At 38.2% G+C, this 27,517-nt stretch overlaps 2 protein-coding genes across 2 annotated transcripts; one reads left to right on the top strand and one right to left on the bottom strand.

Moving 5' to 3' along the window:
* The first annotated feature begins 1,209 nt into the window (after positions 1-1,209).
* LOC117918240 lies at positions 1,210-2,577 on the top strand. The gene has a single exon (XM_034834746.1). It carries the CDS (start codon positions 1,210-1,212, stop codon positions 2,575-2,577), a length of 1,368 nt encoding a protein of 455 aa, XP_034690637.1.
* A 14,943-nt stretch (positions 2,578-17,520) lies between these two features.
* LOC117919405 (sodium/hydrogen exchanger 1-like) lies at positions 17,521-25,349 on the bottom strand. Its single transcript, XM_034836595.1, has 15 exons — positions 25,187-25,349; positions 24,410-24,612; positions 24,155-24,273; positions 22,264-22,361; positions 21,823-21,882; positions 21,489-21,535; positions 21,206-21,400; positions 21,052-21,098; positions 20,289-20,355; positions 20,057-20,157; positions 19,835-19,936; positions 19,472-19,610; positions 19,324-19,386; positions 18,300-18,383; positions 17,521-18,217 (listed from the first exon to the last, which is right to left on the bottom strand). Exons 2-15 carry the CDS (start codon positions 24,572-24,574, stop codon positions 17,888-17,890), a joined length of 1,617 nt encoding a protein of 538 aa, XP_034692486.1. The 5' UTR covers positions 24,575-24,612; positions 25,187-25,349; the 3' UTR covers positions 17,521-17,887.
* Positions 25,350-27,517: the final 2,168 nt, after the last annotated feature.

The raw sequence follows: 27,517 nt of genomic DNA, 5'->3' as shown, positions 1-27,517 counted from the left end.
TCACTGTGCACTCTAGTTGACTATTGAGCGTTGAGAGTTTGAGAGATTTCACCATAGGAAACCCCTGGGATGTCGAGGTAGTGCATGTGTGGAGGTGATGACCACCTTGCATGGAAGCGCCCCGTCTCTTCGGAGGCGTGCAGAGGGTTGCGTACCGCCGGAGGGTACGATCGCTTCTGCTAGGGATCTTTTTAAGTCCACCCATATCCATTTAGAGCCACCTTCACCTTGTAGGTTGAGCCGTAGATCCTTCGATCAGGACTCCCTCCTTACACGTGGGTGCATCTGAGGGCCTTCAGAACCTCTGTGGTTACACTTTGGATTCGACACTCCCTCCTTTTAGTCTCCAGTTGAGAGTGCTCGGAGATCGGTATGAGTTTGAGTACGGTTGGATCACCTTTCGTCTTGTCGCCTTAGTTTGTGTTTTTCACTCGAGGAGTTTAGCATGTTTTTTCCTTAGGGTTTTCGTTTTTCTTTCTTGGCTCGGCACATCTTTCCACTTTGTTGACACTCACTCGATACTTTGGGATATGTTCATTGATCATCTTTTTACACTGTACACCTATCACAGGCTCGGTACCTCATCATTTGTTTGATCCTTGGTTCAATTTTTGACTCGATGCTCATATTTTCATTACGGAAAGGTGAAAGGCACATTTTCATATTCACACATTTTTCGAGAGATTCGCCTTGATCACCTTATCATTTTCTTCCCTTATGGAGCTCGAGTTGAAGGTTGAATCAAGGATATTTTGGTCTAGATTGAGTATCGATCTCGTGATAGTGTTGTTCTTCACACCTCGATCATTTTCTGGATCATCGATAGAAATTCTTTAGTCATATTTGTAGTTGTCTCACACTAGACACTCATGTGACTCTAGAGATTCTATCGTCCATCCAGATTTCTGATTGTCACCATAGGATTGTGTATCACACCCTGTCATGTATTGGGTTGTATTGGATCATGCATTGGTCATTGTTCGTCGCATCCCGTGTCGTTGCATGAGTCGTGTTTGAGTCGTTTTGTTTGGTTCTTTTGTAGGAGTCTATTTGTAGTCCCAATCTTGGTTCAGTGCCCTGGGTTGAGTGGGATAGAGGTTGATTCGTATCTCTGAGCTGCTATAGACGGATTCATAGTCAGTTTCGATTGGTTAGCTTATCGCTTCTGTGGTTTCGATTCAGGAGGCATTGACCAGTTTGAGTTAGAGGATGGATACTCAGCAGAGTAGGCACGTAGTGCTCGAGGACACGTCATCTGATTTAGTGGCCCCACCTGTTATACCTGTTCAGATGCCAGCTACACAGACGTTGCCTACTGTTTTGCATGATCAGGCTGCTGTCATTCCACCCATTGTCACACCAGTTACTGTTATTGAGGATCCTCGTTCTCGTATGGACAGACTCGAGCAGAGGATTAGACAGATGAGAGATCTTGATGAGATGATTTCATGGGATGACCCTGACGACGTGCCAGTGGCCACTTTGCCAGTCGGTTTCAGGATGCCTGATATAGAGAGATATACGGGTGTTGGATGTCCTCGTATTCATCTCAGACTTTATAGCACAGTTATGAGAGCTATTGGTCTAGATGAGGCACAGTTGCTCACTTTGTTCCCATTGTCATTGAGCGGCATGACACAGAGATGGTACGCTTCATTAGAGTCATCTCGTCGGAGGACTTGGGAGGACTTAGCACGGGAGTTTCTGAGACAGTATTCCTTCAGTGGTGATATGAGCGTTACACGTAGAGAGCTTGAGTTTCTTCGACAGGGATCAGATGAGTCTGTTTCTTCTTTTATCTCCCGCTGGAGGGAGAAGGCCGCGGAGATGATTGAGCGACTTACCGAGAGAGATCAGATGAGCATGTTTTTGAGGAGTTTGCATCCTAGGTTTGCTCGGCATTTGACAGGGGTCCCATTCCAGGATTTCAGATCATTGGTTCAGGCTTTGTTCGATGTAGATGATGGCATATCTAGAGGATTATGGTCAGATATTACTCTTTCCCCAGATACTGAGGGGAAAGGAGTTGTTGGATCATTTGAGAGCTATGGAGGCGTATGTTCTGCGGATTTTCAGCATCGACGACCTGGTTATCATCCCTATGCGAGATCATTGCAGATACCCAGGAGTGATTTCCCATCTTTACAGCGTCATCATCCTCAGTCAGTTCAGCAGTATCCTTCTGTGCATCCTCATACTGTCACAGTGCGACCTTCATTTCAGTTTCAGCGTCCACAGACTAGTATCCCACGGCATGAGCAGTCTCGTCCCCATCGGCGACGTCAGAGGACTTATTCTGATTTGGGGATGCCTTTGGATAGAGCTTTTGAGCGACTCAGAGCTACTGGTTTTTTAGTACCATTGGCCCCTAGGTCACTCCCGAGTACCTTGCCTCCGCGTTTTCGTGCTCACGAGTTCTGTGTATTTCACCAGATGGCAGGCCACCGTACTGACTATTGTGCTTCTCTACGTCATGCCATACAGGATCTTATTGACAGTGGTACAGTTAGCTTTCCTGTATCGACCACAGATACTGATCTTGGTCCAGATATGACTGCTGATTCCTTTCCAGCCTAGTCCACACATGCAGTTCCTCCTCATTCGGGCTTATACCATCACGTTTTGGACACCCAGGGCACTGATATTCACCAGACACTTTGCTATTGTATACCTTGTTGGTGTATTTTGGGACTACATTGTTAGTTGGTCGTTTGAGTTTTTGTTTTCTTTTACTTTGTATTTGAGTCTTGTTTTATAGTTAGTGATTCGAGTCGTACCCTGTGTTTCGAGAGTAGACCTTATTGTCTTATTATTTTGCATGATGTACTCTCATTTCACTTAGTGATATTGTTGTTTTCTTGGGTATGTGTTTCTGTCTTCTTTTTATTATTATCATTGTTTTCGTATCATGCATTTTGTGTTGCACCGTGTGTTGCTTTGTTTTGTCTCTTGCATGTGTTTGTTTTAGAGTCTTTGACAGTTTTAGTGTCGTGACTGGTCCCCGAGCAGAGATTGATGGCATGATGGTTATGATATTTTCAGAGTACATTGAGATTAGACTTCTTCAGTTGAGGTTCACCATGTCGGACGAGATCGCACCCATTACTCTTACTACTCTTTACGGGATGATGGTGGATTTGACACGGAGAGTTGAGAGGATTGAGCTTATTCTGTCAGAGTATCCATCGTCATCGAGAGGAGTTCCAGGAGTAGCGACGCCTTCATTGCCACACTCGACTTCACCGGCACCTGTTGCTTTGGGTGCCTCACATCCACGACCTCGCCCACATTCAGTGCTCCAGCAGCATTCCTCATCCATTTCATTAGCTACGTCGACACGACCTCCATCCCGGGTTCGCGGCCCTCTGGTCGTTACAGTTCCTCAGGGGCGACCTCACCCTCATCGACGATGTCGGAGACACTTTTCAGATCTGAGTATACCCCTGAGTAGAGCTTTTGAGACGTTCCAGGCCATGGGATTTTTGGCTCCTCTGGCTCCTAGGGCACTTCCGGATCCTGTGCCTCCGCAGTTTCGGCTTGATTTATACTGTATGTACCATCAGTCAGTAGGACATCACACTGATCGTTGCACTGCTCTACGACATGCCATACAGGACATTGTTGATTCTGAGACGTTTGGGCATCCTCAGTCCGATGTGTTTTCTGTACCTACCTCAGCTCAGGCTATGCATGCAGACACCCCTTCACCAGCAGTCCGTGATCTTATTGATTTGGGCGATTGACTCATGATTGGCTTACCTTGGTACAGTGGTGCTCAGATTTTATTCCTTCTATGGCCAGAGATGTGACGACAGGACCAGTCACTATTTTTGTTTTTGCTTGTTTAGTCTTGTTTTGCTTTTGACTTTTAAAGACTATAACTCGATACTTGAGTATTGTCTTTGTTATTCTTCTTTTTGCATGATGTACTCGTTTTTGCATGATGTACTCGTCGGTTATCCCATGGGATGTCAGTTTCCTTTATGGACATGTGCTTGCGTTTTGTGGTATGATTTGTACTTTTGACTTGAGGCATCTTTTCACTTGCACATTGTGGTCTTGAGGCTTGACCTATCATGGAGGATATTGAGCCTATTATCCTAGGATCAGAGATTTGACCTAGGGAGTTCGAGACTGTGATATATCTTCTTATGATCAGAGCAGTACCTTGCTCACTTCCCACACCTTGACTTTGTTTTGACCTACATCCATCCATTATGAGCATTGCACAGCATCACCTTTGAGACCATTATATGATTTTTCCATCCTTGGTTTTTCTAGCTTTGCACATCCCCTCCCTGATCCGACCAGGTAGAGTGTGAGGAGTTTGAGCCCAGGGTTGATTTCACATGGTGAGGGTTATCTTATGATCTTTGGGTGGCTTACGATGAGAGGATTGGTCCATTGCTTGATGAGACTGTCACCTATTTTGCCGTGAGTACAGAGGTTGACCTTGTATGATGAGAGTTGGTTTGTGATGAGCAGTCGTGCCCGATGAGATCGTAGTTCACTTTGCTTTGATAGGATCATCTTTGGGATTATTATGGAGCATTCGGAGTACGGTTTGATGCATGATTCTAGAGGGTTGACATGGTTATATCATGTGGACATCGATCTTAGGTATTGATCATTTGTGGCTTTGAGAGCACGATGTTTGAGATCGTGGTCGCAGGATGGGTGGCCTTCATTTCGGTTAGCTCATACCTTATTACCTTTATTGACATCTAGACCATTGCTAGCCCTTTGAGCCTCACATGAGCATCATAGCCTTTTCTTTCTTATAGCCTTGCTCACCTTCTACACCGGGATAGGGGCCCTTCAGTGTATGCATGCATTGTTTAGGGGTTTCATGAGCCTTGGACCTAGGGGCGCATTCTTCTCATTATCTGTTCTCATCACTGCATCATTGGATTTCATCTCATCTTACTGTTCGCGTTATTCATTTCATCCTCCTCATCCTATCCACTGTTCGTTTCACATCATCTTCTTTCATCCCGAGGGGTGATCATCTTCAGTTCATTACATGAGGGGTAGTCATGTCATTTCCACTATTTATCCCACGGACACTGATCTAGGGATCCTTAGCTTGAGAGGGTCACCTCATCAGAGAGAGTTTATGGTACATTGACATTTGAGAGTATGTTCATTCGTTTTGATCCCGTATTTGGGTCTTCTTTGTATGCGTTTAGAGCATGTACAGTTTATATATACGTAAAAAAAAAAAAAAAAAAAAAAAGCAAGCCAGGTGTGTATTGTCATCCATCACTGAGTGTATGCATTGATATTCGAGGGTCATTTGATCGAGTATGTTTGTTGACAGGAGTTCGTATGTGAGCTTCCCGGGATCCCTCTGGCTTTGTATTCGTTTTGTCGTATATCTTGTGAGCGAGATGAGTGACTTTCTCTTAGGAGCTCTGGGTCATTGTCCATTCCATCATCGTGTTCGTAGTTGATGTGACTTCACTCCATGTCTGATCTGAGTCGATCATTACTCCTTTTGGTATTATTTGCTTCATTATTATCATCCTCATTTTCACTTCTGATTCATCATTTTTATCTCACCTCTTATTTCGTTCTTTCAGTGACCTCATTTTCAGGCTTGATACCCTCTACGCACCATCATTATACATCTCGTCATCAGTTCGGTTTTTTCTTCATTGCATCATCATTGTTACCATGTTCACAATAGGCATCTTCAGGTCCATGGCTCACGATATTTTCTATACATGCTGCATTTTATACATGAGGGCATGGGTTTTGATCATTGGGTATTTGGGCCTAGTTTCCCTTCATTTCTATCACCCTATCACCCTAGCCTTCGTTACGTCCTGAGTCTTAAGACCACCCTGAGGCCATGACATCACACATTGTGTTTGATAGCTCTTATGTGAGCGATACTTGAGATTGATTCGGGAGCATTCTGTTTGTGATGGACCAGGAGTTATGGTATGACCCTATACTGGGGCGTAGCCATCTCAGAGAGTTTTTCTATTGGATGACCATTATGTCGAGGCATACTCTTCTCAGTGGGTGACAGATTTTTGAGCCATGTCCATTCCTCGGAGGATATCAGATATCCTTTTTCACATTGGAGCATGAGGCATGATTGGCGCATTTCATATGGTGTACTTTACACAGGGGCATACCCCCTTTTGGTCCATGATGGTTTTTAGGCATAGTTGTTCCTTGGAGGCGATTAGATTCATTTCACATTGGAGTACCAGATATGGGTGATTTCTTTGATGTGATCACGAGAGCATGGCCTTATCATCATTGTTGACGTATTTTTGAGATGATTGGATCAGGACACGGACACTTATGAGAGCATGCAGCGGAGTTTATTCATTTCAGGGTTTGCCCTATACTGGGGCATAACCCTTTCATTGGCGGTTGATCTTAGAGATACTAGTTCACATTGGGACATGCTCTTTCTTTAGAGGAGGTCAGATACTCTCTTCGCATTACCACGATGACTTTGAGGAGCAGAGGTTCATTTTGATCAGATGATGTATGATTGGTTGCACTCCTCTCATCGACGTTTGATTTGGAGATGCTTACACTGGGGCATAGCCCACTTATCGATGATGATTTTGTGAGATGACAGTTTATGCTAGTCACACTTTCCAGAGATTATCTTGTACTGAGGGTTTGCCCATTTTGAGATGATGCATTCACACTGGGGCATAGCCACCTTGCTGATTTTGACATTGAGACTCCACCTCCTGTTTGTGATTGCTGTTTTCGATGGATTATAGAGTCATTGAGACCCTGGGCTCAGTCTTCTCAGCATACTTAGTTTGATTTGGATATTCACTTACCTTTGTTACACACCCGTACATCCTACATTTGGCTCCATTATACCTACACCCATCTTATCAGAGCCTTATGTCTTTTGAGCCCACATATTTCATCGTCTTACATGACCTTACCCCATTTTCTTGATCCGAGGAGGATGCAGACCAGTTTCGGGCTTTCTGGTCAAGTTTTCACATGCCTTTGGACATTAGGTTCAACATCTCCCATGATGGTAGGGCCTATTAGATTGTTGATGCACTTGTGATGATATGCTCATATTGATAGTTGACACGTCGTGTCTTGATTTGCTTACATTTCAGATCTAGAGTTTTGGTCAGCATTTGTTTGATCCATTATTTTGGGTTTTCTTTGTTAGCATAGTTTTGGGTGATGTTTGGTCTTGTTTTAGCACTTGTTCATTGAGGCCATGTATATCTTGTTCATTGCATCATTGTTGAGCATATCCCGGAGTGTCTTGTATAGTGAGATTCTGTGTCTTATGTTAGTTACTATCCTACACTGGGGCATACCCCCATCCTTGAGTTCATCGGATCTTTTGCAGTTTCTCTCACTACTCGATCTACTTCTTGATCTTCATGGGTCATCACACTAGGGCATACCCCCATCCTTGAACTCATTAGATCTTTTGTGTACGTTCTCACTGCTTGATCTATTTCTTGATCTTTGTGAGTCATCATACTGGGGCATACCCCCTTTAGCGCTTTTCTACTGGGGCATACCCCCTCTCTTTGGGTTTGCTGTGTCTCGTTTTGATTTCATGGTTGTCAGACCCATTTGTCGATCTTTGCGAGTTATCACTTATGGCATCCCCCTATTGTCAGCTTGTTTAGGGCATCCCCCTATTTTCAGTTTGTTTAGGGCATCCTCCTATTTTTCAGTTTGTTTAGGGCATCCCCTTTGTTTCATATTCACCATCATAGATTTTCGTCTATGAGCATTTGTTTCAGATTCACCACCATGGATCAGACATCTATGGGCTTCGATTAGTTTTTCACCATCATAGATTTTCATCTATGAGCATTTGCTTCAGATTCACCACCATAGATCGGACATCTATGGGCTTTGATTAGTTTTTCACCATCATAGATTTTCATCTATGAGCATTTGCTTCAGATTCACCACCATAGATCGGACATCTATGGGCCTTGATCAGTTATTCACCATCATAGATTTTCATCTATGAGCATTTGTTTCAGATTCACCATCATAGATTTTCATCTATGAGCATTTGTTTCAGATTCACCACCATAGATCAGACTTCTATGGGATTTGATGAGTTTTTCACCACCATAGATCAGACATCTATGGGCTTTGATCAGTTTTTCACCACCATGGATCAGCTATCTATGGGCATTTCGGTTATTTCACCACCATGGATTTTCATCCTTGGGCATTCGAGATTATCACCACCATAGATCGGACATCTATGGGCATTTCAGTTATTTCACCACCATGGATTTTCATCCTTGGGCATTTGAGAGTTTCACCACCATGGATTGGCATCTATGGGCATTTTTCATTGTATCACCACCGTAGGTCTTCACCTATGGGCCTTCTAGTTTAGCATTTAGAGTTAGCTTTTTGGTTTGGCTTCCAGAGCCATTATTTTTCTCAGTTTAGCGTTTAGAGTCAGTCTTGTCATTCAGAGTCACAGCTCCTGGCATTCATATTCACTGGCATTGCACATCTCACTTTCATGGTTTTGCATTCATCCTCGGTTTTCCTCACTTCCTTGCCTTGTGCTTATCGCATATTCATCACGTAGTCCACATAGGGCAGTCTCCTTTAGACGCGTTCTTGTCCGTACTCCAAGGTGGTTCGACCGTTACTTACCTTCAGCATTGGTTTTTGAGTCGCTTTTGGAGACGTTTTAGAGGGAGCCTGGATCCTTAGTGTAGCTCCAGAGGCGCTTTGAGATATGTTTTTCTTTTAGGATCAGAGCCTTTGTGTTCGTTTGTTGGCCTGAGTGACTTGCGTTTCACTCGTGTCCCTATGGGGGTCTCTTTGATTCTTCGGTAGAGTTCACTTCATTCCACTCACTATTCACACTTTCTTTTCACTCCATTGTTCATGTTCCTTACACTCGTGAACTCTACCGAAGAGGGGCATATTTGTAGACCCCCATTCTGGGCTGGCTTTTGTGTAGCCATTTTTGACAGGTGTGGCCATCTAGGGTGGCCACGTGTCAATCTCCGGTTGGCTGTTGGGGCACCAGAGTGGTGTTTTTGATGGCCAATTGGAGGTCGACACCTGTCCAAAGAATGTGGGAAAAGCTGCAGACGGTTAGAGGATGTTGCCGGCTGCATGTGAGAGTGAGTGAAAAAAAAAAAAAGCCAGCTGGAGTTAGTGGAGATGGGGGCTAGAAGAGGAAGGTGGCAGAGATCCTTTAGGGGGCAGAGCTTTTGTTTGGTTTTGGAGGGTGAGAGAGTTGGCAGAAAAAGTTCCGGAGGAGCCTGGGGAGAGGGGGACTTTGGGGATAGAGATTTGTAGAGAGAGAAGAGGCTACCAGAGAGAGCGGGAGAAGCAAGAGCTTTTGGTTTGGTTTTGAGGAGGAGTAAGAATTTTTTTCTGTAAGGTAGATACAGAGGGGTTTTTTGGAGGCTGCAGAGGGAGTTTTCTGAGAAGAGGAAGGGAGCAGAGGAGGGGAAAAACCAGAGAAAGAAGGAGTTGAGAGCTGTTATTGAGGAGCAGCAGGCTAGAGGAGGGGTGGTGCCTTTCAGCTGGAGAAGGAAGACGGCAGAGCACCGAGGAAAACCAGAGAGAAATTAAAAGAAAGCAGAGGGAAGAAAAGGAGCATCCTCAGGTACGTTTACTGAACCATATTTTGCTTGCCATTGATATCTTTTGGAATTGCTGTGACTATGTGATAATGTGTCCATGCTTTGTTCTTCAAAGAAAATTTGTTTTAGAATAATCTGATTCTTTTATGGCTATCTTTTGAATGCTTGAATCAATCACATGTTTGAGATCTTAGTTCCCCCTGTTTTTTTTTCCCACCCATGTATAAGCCCATTGACTCCAGCATGAAATGGAGCTCGGGTCAGTGTTTTCTTTGGTTCAATTGATACTCTGTTTTTGTGCTTGCTCCCTTGCTGTTTACTCTTTATTTTTGGAGGCCATTCGAACTCCTAAGGAGAAGAGTTTTGTTAGCATCTCCATTGGTCTCCATTTGGGCACAGCTTCTAGGCTTGGGACGAGATAAATGAAAACGATGCTTCCATGGAGATCCAAGAATTTTATTTGGATCATAACCGGAGACCTCCAGTTTCAGGGAAAATTGATGAGTTGAGTATTGAAACTCAGACTGTGGATAGGGCAAAAGCTCTGTGTCTTAGTTGGAACAAAGGAAAGGAACAGTGATTCAGATAACCCAGATGTTGTCAGAGATGGCACCTACTATGATAATGAGTTTTCAGTTTCTGCAGTGGTTGCTGTGGAAAATGGAAGTTCTGAACATTCTGCTATTGAAATTTCTTCATTAAGAGAAAATGGCAATGCAGAAAAGATGGTGAAGATAATTTTTCTACTAAGACAGAATTTTCAATACCTCCTGAAGGGACTGTCTCCACTGAAGCATTTGATTGTTCAGTTCCTGGAAAATGTGATATTGAAGAGAGCTTGGATGCCTCAAAGCTCAATGATTCCACTGATGATGTGGAGAGGACAAAATTCTCAGAGGGTTACATGCTTGGTCCAATGGAAGTTTCTTCGGATGCTGTTACATCAAGGCCTGTGCGTAGTTCTTCACCTTCTGATTATCCAAGTCAGAGGTCTGATAAAAATCCTGATGTACCAATTCATCTCGATGTCAAAGTGAGAGACTCCTTCCTGTCTTAAGAGCTGCCCTTACAGTGATCTGAACACGTTCGCGTCTGAGTCGGGTAAAATGAAAGTGAAACATAAAGCTACAGGCGAATGTGGTGAATGTCCTCCAAATGTTTTGCGAAACATGACTTGTGAAGTGGACAGCTTGAGTAAACCAGAGAACCCTGAGTCTTCTTTTTCTAGAGCTGAAGATACTAGTTTTGTCAAAAATGTTGGCGAGTTGAGCATGGAGGCGGGCAGAGGGGAAGATTCAATAATCACAGATAATCTGTCAAAGCTGAAGACGGCCACCAAAGATTCTGATGGGATGGATGGTAAGTTGCAATCTGAGCCCAAGTGTGCAGTTAATGATGATGCTTTAAAAGTTGCTCAGCGAGTTGTTGGTGAGTTAGAGGAAGAATTGGGGAAATTTTCGATGGCTCAACAAAACTGTAACTCAAAGGTGTATAGGATGTTGGCTCCTAGTGCCCCTCTTGAGACTCAATCGATCGACAGTGAGCAAGCTATTCATGCCTCTGCAAATAATGATTTGAAAGGCACCTTCAGAGCAAATTGTGAAGCAGTTGTTGGAGTTCTGAGGAAGAATAAAGATATACTCTTAATGTTATTAGAGGTATCTGTCTGGGATCCACTTGTAGAATGGACACGGGGAGATTTTCATGAAGATGCAGCAATTGGTGGTGAGGAAAGAAAGGGAGCGGGGTTGGCGGTTAGTTTAAGTTTATTTGCATCTTGAGTGCAAGAGGTCCTGGTTCCTTTACAGGAACATTATGATCTTTTATTGACTACCTTACCAGCTGTTGAATTTGCTAGTCACATCCATCATCATGTCCATTTTCTCACACCCATCTCCACACCTAATCAACCTTCCTACCCGCTATTGTTCATCACCACTATATCTGTATCTACATCTCTGTAGTCCACTCCCCTCATCTCTCTATATTGCCTGTCCACTCATTTTCATCATCACACCCATTTCCCTCATGTCCTCATACCCTCTACCATTCCATACCATGCATATCACCAATTCTTGCATATACACATTGCCATACCCGTTATGTCCCTACATTCTGCCACTCATCCCACTAATCACCTTACACTCCTCCATACCCGTCATCAACACTCCACCTTCTCTCTTACCATCTCCCATATCCATTTGTCAACAACCCATATCCAGTCTCTCTAATATTTTTACTAACATATGTCCATCATCTACATACCCCTATTTCACACTACGTACCCCCCCATAAGGAATGCATGGAAGTTTCAGCTGCTGGTGTTGATGTGGGCACGACTAGACAGTTTGGTGCAAGATTTTACCCGGCTTACTTGGTTATTGAGAAAGTGATTGTTACTATCAAGCACAATGATGACAAACAGTATGTACAGGAGTCTAAAGCTGGTGGAGCTTTCGCAGTTTCTGAGGATGTATGGAATGAACCGCTTGGACGCGAAACTGAGATCAGATTTGCCTTTCAGAGAAGAATCTAGGAGTACTTGGAGAAGGCCAAAGTGAAGGAGTTGATGTCTAGTGGTGTGAATTCACCTGTTCATGCCTTCAGGTCAGTAGGTGGACAACCTATTTTGAATGATTCTCTCAAGGGCTCTCACATGTGAGATAAAGATGGCAATAGCAACAAGCACAACGATGTCAATGGCATGGTTTCTGAGGCTAGTATCATAGGCGGCATCCACCAGGTTATGTTTGATAAGGATATCTCTCCACTTAGAACTGAACCTGATATTGGGAGGGTTTCGTCACCTTGGTTGAACATGGCTGTTCAGAATTTGCTCATTGGATCCTCATCTGCTCAACAGAATATCGTTCTTGCTCTAACATTTAAGTTTCCAAGTACTGCACCTAGTCTTAATATGGCTGGAAGCAATAGCATAGGATCCTTATCTGTTCAACAGATTGTTGTTTCTGTTCCGGCATCTGGGCTTCCAAGTACTACAACTGGTCTTAATGTATCTGAAGCATTGGCACAGGCTCCATCACGGGCTCGCACTACACCACATCTGCCTGTTAACACACAACGGCTTGAGGAATTAGCAACTAAGCAATCTAGGCAACTAACACCTATGACCCCTTCAATGCCTAAATCTTCGGTTCTCAATTCTTCTGATAAATCAAAGCCACCTGAGGACACAGATGTGATCTTTAAGGCTACTGCCAATTGTTGCGCCATGGTGGCTGATCGCATATGTTGCATGTGTTTCATCCAGGATTGCTTGACAAATCTCAATTCCAGATTCACTTAGGAGGGATCCTTGGCTGCTAAGGTGGAAGAGACCCAAGTGCCTCTCCTCTCAGACCTGTAAGTGGAGGACAACGAGTATGTGTTTGAAGCAAAAACAAATTCAGAGAATGGATTTTCTGGTGTTCTCAACGCTTCAAAGGAGGATGAATCCAGTCACCCCACTCTCCTTCATTAATCACATCATAAGAAGGTCTTGTTGCTATATCCTTTGGTTTCCCTAAGCTTCATTCTTTGCTATACTTCTACCAGCAGATGGCCAATGCAGCACTCAACTATAGCCAAGAACTGCCCACAAAAGTCCATGGTGCGCTTGTAAACGCCCTTGAACGTGTCAGCCAGCAGAGCACCACCCCCAGGTTTTTCTTCTCATGAAAGGAAAGACCAGGCCTCTGACACGATATCTGGGAACCATTTATTTGACGCATCCTCCTTGTTGAGAAACCCATATCAGATTCCAAGCAAGAATATTGCTAGTGCAGGAGATATTGAATTTATAGATCCTGCCATTTCAGCTATAGGCAAAGGAAGGATTGGCACTTGTGAATGGTGTTTCCACCAGCTTAAAGAAGGAGCTCAGGCACGAGATAAGTTAATGGAAGTGGATTTCCAGGATTTATCCCTGAGAGGAGTGCAGTGCGTGTTCATGCAGCTCGCCCTGTTAATACCAACTCGCTTGCTTTTCTGGTCACAGTTCTTTTGCTGGTCCATGATACTAAACTCACACCAGATGTCACCTAACTTTCTGATCTGGCTGGTTCTTGGCATCTTCCTGATGGCCACAACCCTCAGGAGACATGCAACTTGTCAGCAACTTGATATTACGCTTCAGAGAAAGCAGCCTCTACATCTCCCATTGAATCCGAGAACAATGAAGCTGTCAAAGACCTCCATAGCACGAGTAGACTCAATTGGGTCATTGGCTTTTGTGGCGCCTGATTCTGATGAAGCTGTGGCTGAGTTGGACGCTTTGAATAAAGGGCATTTGATGAATCCCAGACAATTCAAGGTTTGACAGGATCTCATTTAGCTGTTAAAGATACTTCCATGAAAGGTTTTACTCGATTTAACTTGCAGTTGGAGTGTGATGACGCATCATGGGTGCTTACATATGGGTGCATTCAATGTACTGATGTAATTGATGTCGTCACTGGGTACTTGGAAATCGAATCCTACCGAAAATGGTTTGCGGGGCGTCACTACACTGGTGAGAATAGGTTTGGATGGATGTTTTCGATCTGCCGTGTATTGATAGATATGTGGATACACAAATCTGGTACATCAACCATGTGAAGCAGGTACTGGCCCACCTGAAGACTCTTGTGTTCAATGTTCCATTTCCATTAAATAGTGAGAAACTAAGGAAGGGGTCTGGGTTTTGCCTCCACTGTTCAAATGTACGTCGATGGAGTGTATTCTCTAGTATTAATTGAGTAATCAAGAGAAGGTTATCCAGCTTGGTTTGATTGAAAACAGCTTGTCAGTGGACTCAGCTCAAGACTGGCATGTGGAGAATGCAAGGGTTTGAATAAGAAGAGTGGTGTCCAGAATGCAAAGCCATGCACTTATCATGCCACTCAATTACACCGGCATTGAAATCAAGACAGCACATTCCCTGGAATCTCGGAATGGAGGTGTTCCTGTGATGGTTTCAGGTGCTGTCCAAATTAAGGATTTCAGCAGCATCCAGTAGCTTTACTAGCTCCGGGCAGTTTTGATTCCAGGTTGAATGCTTCTAACACTATTCCAGAGCCAGTATCAAGCTACATGCTGAGTGGAGAGATCCAAGCAAGGGATTTTGTGGCTCCTATGAATGCCATGGAGAATGGTCCAGTTGACAGATACAGTTTTCCAGAGCAATGGGTGCAGCGAGTCACTGAGACTGAAAACATTCAGGAGGACAATTCTGGGGAGGATTCAAATGGTTCGCTTCAAAATGTGATGAACACTTTGCAAGACCTCTCTCCTGCTTCTGTTGAGGAACCTGATGAAGAGCCTGGTATTTCATCATGCACTGAGATCAGATTGAAAACATTGATATCACCCATCCTTTTCTAACTGAGAGAGCGGTGTTAAACTCAATGGAGAAATGGGTGCTTCTCAATGACTCCTTAGTGGCTATAGGCAGAGGGGTGAACAGGGTCCTGCTACACTGTTGTCCGAGCTGATGATTATTCAAGCACCCATTGTCATGGAATGGTCACTCTTGGTCCAGATACCATCACCTCAGTTCATCACCTTTGATCTTGAGAACAATTTTTCAAATCTTTTTTTCTCAAATAATTTACAAGATTTTAGCCTTTCTTTAAAAATGACTTAAAATCTACAAATTTTTCATCCTTAGCTTTTTTTTTTCTTAGGCTTCAAAAATACGTTCTTTAATAAAATTTGATGCCATTCTTCCTTCTGGTAAGCAACTTTCTCAACTCCGTGTTTTTAAAGATGTTTTAAAATAAGCAAGAAATCGAATTCCATAATTCCAAATAATGGAATTTATGGAATTAATTCATGCGAAATAAAACAGGGCTTTGGTGGGGGCCCTACATACTTGATTTTATAATTGATTATTGATTGATAGATCGATTAAATTGGCATGCATGATTGATTGTATTTTGCTATACGACATGCTCGAAATTATTCCTTAATTGTGCATTAACCTCACTTCTTGATAGCGCATTGAGGATCATTGCCCAGGTACGCATCTACATCCATTCTGATCATCATTTATGCATGTTCTGATTCTCACATGTGCATGATTTATTCGGGGTATCCATCGATTTACTCATCCATTGTCATGATTGCTTCATCTCATTAGTAGAGACCCATTTCTAGGGACTTAGAGGGGTGCTACGGTTTTTACCGTACCTTCCCAATAAGTAATCTGACCCCCGAACCCGATCCGGTTTTCGCAGGCCACCTTTTCCAAAATAAGGAGTCACACTTAGGGTTTTTCTTTCTTATTTTGTTTACCCTTTAAAAATAAAACAAAAATAAGTGGCGACTCCAAGTCATTTTTCAAATAATAAATAAAATCAATTTTTCGAAATAAAAATCGAGCTCGCCATCGAGTGGGAAACGCATTGAGCCGAAATGCGGGGTCCACACATACACTTTGAATCTCATTGTATTATAACCAAATTCGAGCTCTTAGTTAAAAAGGAAAATCAATAATTTTATCAATTATAGGCAATTATGAGGAATAATATACATCCTCGTTTGGTCACATATTGTTGTATCTCATCCTGAGATTTAGATTTCATTCTACATCTTTAATGATTCAAATTTTCTTTTCAATATGTACCAATTTGTATTTTAAAATTTTTCAGTATCAATTACCTTATAGTATTGAATTCAATACATACTAAAAAAAAAGGGATTAATCAAATTATGTTACAGATACACTTTCAATCTCATTATATTATACCAAAATTCGATCTCTTTGCTTTCTACATTAATTTTATTATTTATATTTTGATTTCATATATTTGCACGTTTACTCAAACACTAACTCATATCGTAATTTTGATGGTTACTAATTTAATACCTTAGAATTTTTCATAAATATATTTATATGTAGAGGAATAGTGCATGATAATCATGTATACAACATAATAATAAGTACAATAATTAATCATATTAGTCAAAGAAATCAATAATCTTATCAATTATCAGGGGAAGTCTTTCATGTGGAGCAATTATATATACATAATAAAAACAGTCCACTAATTAAAATATTAATAATTCCATGTATGATAAGTAGATGGAATAATGAGAATCATATACATGTGGACGAAATATTTACTTTCATAAAGTCCACTGGCCAACCCCATCAGTAAAAACCGTAATAATTAATAAAATTATAATAAATTTTTATAATTTAATGAAAATGATTTAATTTCAAAATATAAAGAGATAAGCACAAAAATAGCATGACCTGTTTTATGGATTAATGTCAATCCAAAATTGAATAAAAGGCACAATTGTTTTTTAAAACAATTTTTTTTTAAAGAAAAAAGAAAAAAAAAATTCATTTAGAGTGTGTTTGATAGTGATTCTAAGAAATGATTCTACATTTTTTTATACTTTAATGATAAAAAATTTCAAGTATTATAAAGATTAGAAACATTTTCCAAAATCACTACTAAACAAACTATTAATAACTAAAAAATAAAAACAAATAATATTTAAAATAAAAACATCTTTTAATTATTTTTAATTATTTTCACTTGATTTTCTAAAAATTGTTTTAAAAATTAATTATATAAATATGAAGAATAATTAAAAGTAAAACATTCTTGATAAAAGTTATTTTTATAACACATTTAAAATCATAGAAAATAAATTAATAACATTTTATAATCTCAAACAAGGTCTTGTTTTATAAAAAATCAAATGACGGTTTTTAAAAAATATTTTCAAAAACTGTTTTTCAAAATTGCTTTCAAAAACACTCCCCCAAACTACCCTAATTCAAATAGATGGTACTTTCTGCCACTTTGGCAGCCATTGAAGCTACATAAACCACTCCTCCCTAAAAAAAAAATGCACTCCAATCTCATTTCGAAATTTACATTATGACTATTTTGATTTTACCAACCAAAACTTTGGACTTGTGAGGGACTTCTTATAATCCACCAGCATGATATAATATTCCAAGATCGTCTATACAAAAGAGATAATGATAAGTATCTACAGCCATTAAATTACATATCACCTTACAAAAATAATACTAAGAATTTTCAGGCCCAGTGGTGCCAGCCATGGATTTCTTGGGAAACAACACTATGCATACGTGATGCGGTTATTGAGATATAGGCCTAAACTGGTAAAATTAATCACATGAAACGTAGTCCTATTCACACTAAGTTTGATGAAGTGAGCATAGAAGTGAGGGAGTCTATACAGTGTGTGTGTGTATATATATATATATATATATATATATACCAATCTTGGAGATGTATAACTCACTAGGCTTTTCTTGCTTTTGCTCATTGCAGTTGAGGGGCATTCCTTTCAGTTAGTGAAGGGGCTACATAAGGAACGAAACCCCTACCCCCAAACACGGGTCGCATGTAGGCATTGTCAAACTTTCTCCAGTAATGGTGGACGGTATGAGTTGGGGTGGTCCAGAGCATGCGTAGATTGGTTGGAGGGGGAGTGTTGTGGCTATCCCCTTCAATATCTGGGTCTTGCCCATTGGCGAGAAGTGGCATGGAGAAGGATTTTGGAGAAGATGGCTCAGAGGACATCATGCTGCTGAAGTATTTTGGAGGAGGCAGCAAGAAGCTTATAAGGGGTTTGGTCATCAAGCCAAACACCTGAGAGACTAAAAGATCAGTAAAAGAAAAGGCGGCCCCAGGATGAGAGGCATTTTTATCTAAGAGGTGTGAGGTTTCTTACCAGTGTACTGAAAAGGACAATTGTGATTGTGCTGGTGATCATGATCGCATTCCCTCTCAGTTGGGTATGGCCTGACATAGTGAACTGCATGGGCAACATGATATGTGTTATTACATGACAACATCATTCATATAAAATATAAACAGTATGAATAAGGAAAAAGAAAGAAACTATAACGGTAACCTAAATCACTCATGTGACTATCATCTTTGAAGTGAATGAGCACCCTCACATCCCATTTATTTCATGGTATCCCTCTTATTCAGTTTGTGTAAGCTTGTAGTTTGTCCTACAATTTGTTGTTTTCTTCATCCTTGTTATAATACAAATTAAAAGAGACGAATGAAGTCAGAACCTGTCTTCAGATGCTATATAACGTCTGCCAAATTTGACCCTGTAATCCCATCAATGCCCTTTCTGTCCTAAGAGTCTCAAATAAATAGAATAGCGCAACTAAACTGTTCTATGGTGGTTGAATTTGATTCTCAAAATACTATAGTCCTCATTCAAAAGAAGATTCTCGGGTGAATCTCCATTTTATCCTAATAAAAGCTTGCCAGGAGATGATTCATAGAAGTTGGGAGTGCAAGGCTCTAAAAGTGTTTTAGAGAGGCAAATAGGGTTGCTGATACATTGGCAAATGGCTTACCCTTACTGCAATGACTACACAAAGTCTAATTCCAGCCCTTCAAAAGCGAAAGAACGTTAATGGGCTGTTGTATAGGTTGTGCTTGGCAAAGAGATCTCATGAAAACATAGTTGTTTTCCATTTTCTTTGTTGGTCTTACAACCTTCTTCTCTTGTATCAGAAAAATGTTCAAGGGTGAGAGTTTTCTCCTTCTATTCCCAATTCACTCCTGCTTTAATTTTTCAACAAATAAAGAGAGAAAAAAAACCACAAGATAGCACTGTAAGACCTTTAGTGGTAGGTTTACCAAACTATTGGACATTATAAAAGTTTCATTCTATCAATGCTTCTAAAACTGCATATATCCTAGTCCACTGAAGTAGTTCCAATCAGTACCTGATTATAAGCAAGTGCAACAGATACAGCACCTCGCATGAGTCCAGCCCACCATATTGTGATCTGCAACAGTTACATCTCTCCACTTAGTAGATGAATTGATTCAGTGAGATGAAAAACTAACAAAAGGGAAAACAAAAGTGCTTACCTGTTGCTTGAACCCAATCTTGTCACTCTCAGATTTCTTAGTTAAGTTGGATAAAAAGGATAGGGGGAATACAAAAGCTGCCCTTCCAACTAGAACCAGTCCAAGAAGAATTGAACTCACCCCAATTGATGTTCCAGGACTGAAGACATTGACGTGAAGCCCACATTGTGAGAACAGTATACACTAATTGCAAGAAGCAATTTAAATTTTAAATTAAAATTCATGGACTATAAGACTCAAAAACATGAGTGGAAGCCTGGAAGGTTAAGGGTGGTAAATGTGTCAACAATTATATAAAGACATATATACATTAGGAAGATGAGTTTGGATTGAATTATAATTATGTAGATTTAGAAATCTTACCTGTTGCTTACAACCCGCCACTTCTCAATGTCCAAGGCATCAATACCAACATACAGGAAGATGAAAATCTCAGAAACAAAAGATAACGTTGCGAAAGTATGCCTGCAAAAATCATAAACAGAAACAGAAAATACATGCAACATAATTTTTTTTGGGAAAAAATAAAATAATAAGAAAATGGGTTCCAGATTTTGAGAAAATATTTCTGAAGATTTAGCTTACTTTGTGGTGACTCTTGAACTTTCAGTCACGTTATGCCAGGTGTAGTGTGACATGACAATCCCGCAAAAGAATACAGTGAGAATGCCACTTAAATAGAACAACTGGATGATGAGCAGAATTTATAAACACTATCAGTAAAGCACAGAATTGGATGATGATAGTCCTTGTATATTTCAAACAGAACTTGATGAGATTCTTATAAAGGTGCTTGAAGGGTAGAAAGAAATCTTACTTCAGCCATAATGTATGAAAGGTAAGCCATGACAATCATAAGAGCAACTTCACGATCAGTAGAGTGCCTGAAATTAAGCGCAACTTTAGTTACTAAAGTTCTGCGAAGATGAATAAAACACCTTCTATGACCCATCAATTTATTGCCTTGATATGAAAATATGACCTTCAACCACTCAAAAGAGGGAAAAAATAAGGTAGATTATATGCAAAATCTAAGGTATCTTTAGGCTAGAGTCTAACAGGCATGTAACAATCATACACTACCACAACCACAACTGGTGTATTAGTTGTGGTAAAATTTTCTCTTTCAAAAGATTCCACAGTTATACCAGGCATTTTCACTGAACATATACAGCTTGAACATATCCTGCTTTATTCAACCACCCTGATTAAATAATTCTGAACTTCCTTGCAAGATCCTACCTCAAGTATAATTGTTCCAGAAAGTTGAAATCAAATTGGGATTCCAGATTATTGTTGCAAGAAATAAATTAGAAAATTCGATATAAGTGCATTTGCTTAAGCAGGATGCTGATTGGGTTATAATCCCTTGATGCACCATGTTATTGGATGGAGATTTGTACTCTATTACTCCACATGTAAAATTCCTGAATTGAAGATTTAGTTAATCATTTCTATAATTAATATTAGAAGAAAACTAGCATTGAAGCTTTAATACAATGAAATGAATAAATAAAAAAACTGACACTTGATTTTCCAATAAACAGTGGGTGGAAAGATAGTCACTAATTCTTAGATACCTTCCAAAATACAGCTTCTTCATGATGTATGCGCTAAGCAATCCAATCTGCAGGCAAGAGAAAATTCTTTAATAACAGTATAATCCACGTGACTTTGGGTGGAGGCTTAGTTGGGGGAGGGTGTGGGGAGAGAGAGAGAGAGAGAGAGACTTACGAACACCCCAAGCAAGGTGCTTGCAAAAAATAGAGACAAAAAATTGCCAACAAACTGAAAGGCAATGCCTGAAGTGATGTGAGACAGGTCAAATCTCTGGATTGCATTGAAAAGTACCACAGATGTGGCATCATTTACCACACCTTCCCCAAAGACTAGACTGTATAGCAAAGGTGTCTCATCCTGATTGAGCACCTGCCATATCAGATGCAAACTTTAGTCAGAAATGTTCTATTGTCCCCATTATGGAAGCAGAATCACAGCCTTGAGAAGATATCTATACCTGCAAGGTGCAAACAGAATCTGTAGCTGAAAAAATTGCTCCAATTGCTACAAATAATGAAGTGAAAACAATAATATAAGATAAGGGGAGCAAATAGAAAATATAGCAAAATGTGTTTCGAGAACATCACAATTTTCATGCTCTAATCAAAGATAATGGGGTTTAAGAGGAAGGATTTTTATTGCCAACAAAACATAGTAAGGTTAAGCATTGTAAATGATCATTATAATAATTGTAATAAAAGTTTTCTTAAATGCTCCCATACATATAGAAAAGATAAAATTTCACGTAAAGTTTCAGATGTTAATTCAAATAAAAGAATGAAGGAGAGTACCTAGATAATCCCCTATCTCCAAGAAACCGATATCCAATTTTTTGAATAATTGTATAGCACCTGAATCAACAATATGAAAGTTAAAAACATGATAATCATCAACCACAAGCTGCATTTTTATCAATCAGACTACACACAAGGTTACAAAGAGCATCAAGTATTTGGTGTTCTTCCAAATTTACATGGAACACTTTTTTTTCCCTTTTTATCCACAGCAACTTGTCCACATCTTCTCTAACAAGTGACATGACTGGATGTGTAGCAAGTAGAAAACTTGAGCATGCAATTTTGATTCAAAAAAGTTACCCACACATAAATCCTACATTAAATAATTGAGATGAAAAGTTTTTGAAAGAAACTATAAGCACGGCCATTGAAATTCTGAAAAAAAAAATTATTTGGTATTACAGAAAGCAACCTGAAGTTGTTGAATGAATATACCTAGAGATATAATGCCAAAGGATATCAGTGTACCAATAGCACCAAACAATATGATTGTCATAAAGTTTCGGAAAAACTGCTTCTTTTTTACCTGGAACCTGACACAAGAAAAAATTATCAAATCAGCAAAACCTACCTCAAGAAAAGATAAATAACTGCACATTTTAATGCATGTCAATATGGAGAGAAAGTACGCTTTGAGCAATGCAGCAATACAAGTGTGGTGCTGCACCTCCTCCATGGAGGAAAAAGATAATTGTAAATTCTCACTACATTAAAGTCATTCAAGGCAAAGTGGAAGAAGAAAGATTTTAACAATAATGAGATTCCTAAGCATTAAATCTTCTAATCAATTTTCATTTACCTTCCAGTATTGCATGCATCGGCATTCTAACCTTTTTACCACTTCATATGGTTTTTTCATACCAACAAAAATTTCTCCATTTTCAAATGACAAATGAAAGGAATTCACAAATTCGACAAAACTCCACTCAGAATGATATCAACTATACTTAAACCACTTGAGGCCAGGCAAAAAAAGTAGACCAACGATTTTCTGTATACCCAGAGGGAAAGTGACAATCTAGTATCAATACTTTGATACCTTGTTCAGGAAGGAGAAGTATGGGTATAAAGAGATCCCAAGGTGTCTATTGTTTCTTCGAGGAAATAGTTCTACAAGATGAAAACAGAGGAGGTTTGAAGAGTAAAGACTCGATTAGAATAATGGAGAAATGCTTTGGATATAATGTTTAAGGATCAACACAATAATTTCAATAAACCAGAACTACTTTGAAAGCATCGTGGATATCTTTTTAATATGTACTTTTCTCCCCATTGGGACTCAAACCTTTTACCTCCTACAATCTCACCAAACCCCTTACCACTTGAGCCAAGCCTTGAGAAGTGCTTGAAGCATCATGGGTATGACTGAACATAAAATTTTGCCTAGATAGAGCAGAAGCACAAAAATATTCCTGCAGCTGAACCCAAATAATATAGAAACAGCTTAATGTGAACTCTTAGTGGACTTCACTTTTGGTGCTCAGCTGTTGCATCTTAGCGATTGCAAATATGGAAGACAAATTCAAACACAACCCACATGCTTCCTAATTTATACAAGCACAATTATATGGGACTCCCCAAAGGAACTGCCAACACCCTGCCTTCCTCCAAAAAGGAAAAAAAGAATGATGTTGTCCTTTGGTGCTAGGATTAGCACCCACAATTATTCTTTATCTAGCACTTGTAACTTCTACCTCTTTCTTGGAAATATGAGAACCACCAAAGATGAACGTAAGCTCAACATGCACTATAGTCGGCATCATTTTACATAGATTCAACTCAATATGCTTCAATCAAGAGTAAATTTGTCCGAAGGGGTGTGCATCTTCCTTTGACATTTAGTGGATTGCCTTGCAGCCAGTCAGGCCAATGGTTTACCCCAGAGAAAATAAATTTGTAAAGGATTTGTTCACATATATTTGGTGTTATGCATTGGATCTTTCAGTTTTATTATTTACCACTATCTAAATTGATCTCTCAACTTCAAACCTGATCTATGGTTTGTATAATATTAAGCTTGAATCGAAACTGGCATAAAACTCTAATTCTTCTAGGGACCACCAATTCAGTCCCCTAGCCTCTAGGTAGTTTCAGACATAACTGCAAATTTAACATGATAGAGGTCCCCCCAAACTAAAAGGATTCTAAATTTCATAAGATATAAGTACAATAAACTACATTTGAGTAATGTATCATCGATATTAACACTGCAACCTATTTAGGAAGAGAAAAAAGCACCCTTCATAAGTCAAATTAAAACAATCACACGAATTCGATTGTATTTCACTTCAGATATAAAATGGTGAAAAATGAAAAACAAACTTACCCAGCATTGAATATGATAGGAGGAAGAAGATATATGAAGAAAAGTTCCTCATTGAATAGTAAAATGAGTGAGATCTTTCCTCCTGTAGTTAATAGGAGAACAATTCCAGTGCACAACCCCTGTCATTAACTCCCAAAATCATTAACCACTTTCTATAATTATAGAACCAAATAAAAAAAATACAATTTAATAAGACATTCAATACAATATATAAAGTTGGCACTGAAAGTTTCAAGAATAAGTACAGCAACTTACTATAACAAGGGCAGTGATTGACTCATTCATCCATCTATACTCCTCGAGAAGATGACCAATCACAATGCAAGCACAAAGGAGAGCCACAAACAAGGTTATAGCATCTATCGAGACTTGATCAGAGGTAGATCTCATCCCCAGTCCCGCTAATGAATTAAGACCCATGTTGCCAAGTCAATCACAAGTGGGGAAGAAAGAGTTAACTGTTTCAAAAAATAAAACTCAAGGCTAATTCACAGAGAAATAAATAAATGAATAAAGGAAATGCAAAGATAATAAATTTTTAAGCCCAATGGTTTCTTTAATAGTTGTTCTTTTATTTGTTTTCAACAACAGAAAAGCTTTGATCGACTCTGCAATGTAATAAATTCAAAATTTAGCATCCTTTCTTTCCCATATTCTCTCAACAACCAAACAGAAAACTTCTTATTTTCCAAGCTAAGTTCCAAAAAAACAGAACCATCCATTACCAGACTAGTCCATTGGTTACCAAGAAAACGTAAAAAGAAAAGAAAAACAAACTAAGAAATTGAAGACAAAAACTGAAATAAAAACCCACTCAACTAAGCCCAACACAACCACTTAACCTAACCCATGCAAACCCCTTAATTTTTTCCAGAAACAAAAAATAAAAAAAATAAAAAAAACAAACAAACACGCAGACGCACTCGATATTTTCCTTTCTTTTACGTCCCTCCATTTTCTCGGCAACCAAACTAAGGGAAAAATTAAATAAAAAGGAAAAAAAGGAAAAAAGGAAAAAAGGAAAAACTTTACCGCCCATGCCAAAGAGGAAGGAGGTCAGTGTAACAGCTCAAGGATCTTCCGAGAAAATCAGTGAAGAGCCATGGTTTCTTAGCCTTTAAGCTTCCCGACAAAGAGAGAAAACTGCTGGGAACGGAAAAGTGCGAAAAACGGAGAAAATGGAAAAGACCGCGAAAGTGAGGATTCTGGTGGAGTTGATTAGGTATATATGTGAAGACGGAATGGGACTGAACATCCACCTTCAGCGCCGTTGGATCTTCGTAGTTGAAGAGATGGGTGGGGCCCGTGGGGCCCTGGAATAGCTTTGTGTGGATGCTAAGCTAACAATGCTTTTTCAATGCTGGAGAAGCAAGGCCTTGGACTGATGCTCCGAAGAAAATGACACAATTTTAAAAAATAAATAAATAAATATAAAGAAAATTATTCAGCAATGAAGAAAAATCAATGTGATAATTTAAAAAATTAAGAAATTAAAACATTTATTCATGTGTTTTCAAATTCTAACAACCAACTGTCAGCCCTCTCCCCACCTATTTAATTGCTATGACTCTTTTATTTAATGATGAAAGGGTTATCTTGAAAACGATGTACATGTATTAATACCACTTGTCAAATTTTGATTGCTAAAAATCTCTTTCAATAATTTTTCTTGTCCACTATTTAATAAATAAATAAAATCTAAATCTATTTTTAAATATTTATTAATAATTATATTATTTTTATTTAATCATATTGCTTCTGATATAAATAAAAAAAATTAAGAAAAAAAAATACCTTCTAAGAGTTTTCAAAATATAAATTTTGAATTTTCAAAAAATAAAACATCTCTTAAAATACATATCTTTTAAGATTTGTTTGATTATTTATGACATAATGAAGATAATTATGTCATTTTATATATTTATATATTATGTTAATCAAATTTAAAATATCTTAAAATTATATACTTCAAATATTTTTTAAACACACTACTTTTATATATTAAATTATATATCAAATTCAAATCTTCATGATCACATTTGAAAATCAAATTCAAATCTTAATGAACACCTTTAAAAACTTCATGATCACTTTTGAATATATTTCTTTAAAGAGTTGTCATTGATTATTACAAGGTTTGTTTATTTGGAATATTTTTTGTTTTTATTTGCAAAGAAAACAAAAATCAAGTTTAAAAATATGTTTGAATGATATATTTTTATTTTAATATTCTAGAAAATGAGCTCAAAAATGAAAAAAAAAAAAAAAAAAAGAAGGTAAAGACATTATTTTGGTATTTTCAAAAAAAGATTAAAATAATAAAAATCTTATTCTTTTTTTTTAAATTGAAACCAATATAAAAGACTTTGTGCCTCGACCGATATCAAATGAATATAAATATCATTGCTATAAAATAAATATTAATATACATAAAATATTATCTCATATATATTTGAAAACAAATATTTTATATTTTATAAATATTTTGTTTCTTTATTAGACTCATTATTATAAATGAATATATTTTTATATCAAAATAATTTACTTGTTTAATTATTATATAAATTATTTAATATTAATAATAATAATATAAAAATATTATTATAAATATTTATAAATTTTATTAAGTATTTTAAAATAAAAAGGATAATAATTAAATGCAATATAAAATATAATATAATAATATATAACAATATAATAATAATAATTATTATTATTATTACTACTATTTAATATCATACTATGTATCTTATAAAAGAAGAAATATTATCTATTGTAATAATAGATCCATGACATGACATATAAATTATATCAAATTTTATTTATATTTTTCACAATCTTTTATATAAAAAGGAAAAACAGAAAATAAAAGCTAAAATGGAAATGGAAAATTAAACTATAAAAATATAACCAATTACCAAATTTAATTTTCAAACACAACCTATTAAAATTAATTTTCAAACATTAAAATCTACCTCCCTAAAATTACCGTAATGAATTCTAATTTATCTACTTAATAAAATATTATTAAATAATAAATTTGATATTTGTAAATATTTTTTATTGATTAATATCATATTCTTAATTAAATTATTGGTATATTATTCCATTTAAAAAAATTATCTAAAATTAATATTTTTTTAATAATAATACATCTAGAGATAACTCTCATATCTAGTTTAAATTATTTCATTAAATATGATAAAAAATAATTTACAAAAGTTCCATACATTTAAAATAATAAAACCAAATTATCATAATTTTTTTCTACCCAACTCCATCTATACCACATACTAAGTTATGCAAAAATAATTATTTTTAACAAATCAAACAAAATTTTAACATTTATATTAAAACAAGTAT

Source organism: Vitis riparia, chromosome 7 (assembly GCF_004353265.1).
Source record: "Vitis riparia cultivar Riparia Gloire de Montpellier isolate 1030 chromosome 7, EGFV_Vit.rip_1.0, whole genome shotgun sequence".
NCBI classification, from domain to species: domain Eukaryota; kingdom Viridiplantae; phylum Streptophyta; class Magnoliopsida; order Vitales; family Vitaceae; genus Vitis; species Vitis riparia.
This window is presented reverse-complemented; position numbering and strand designations above follow the sequence as displayed.

What these genes read in the sequence shown, in the direction of transcription:
- LOC117918240 (XM_034834746.1), top strand. Translation starts at nt 1,210, where the DNA reads ATGGATACTCAGCAGAGTAGGCACGTAGTGCTCGAGGACACGTCATCT.
- LOC117919405 (XM_034836595.1), bottom strand. Translation starts at nt 24,574, where the DNA reads ATGGGTCTTAATTCATTAGCGGGACTGGGGATGAGATCTACCTCTGAT. An exon ending in CTTTGGCATTATATCTCTAG is followed by an intron (nt 21,883 to 22,263) that starts GTATATTCATTC and finishes TTGTTGATTCAG; the next exon opens with GTGCTATACAATTATTCAAA. An exon ending in AGTTCAAGAGTCACCACAAA is followed by an intron (nt 19,937 to 20,056) that starts GTAAGCTAAATC and finishes TGATTTTTGCAG; the next exon opens with GCATACTTTCGCAACGTTAT.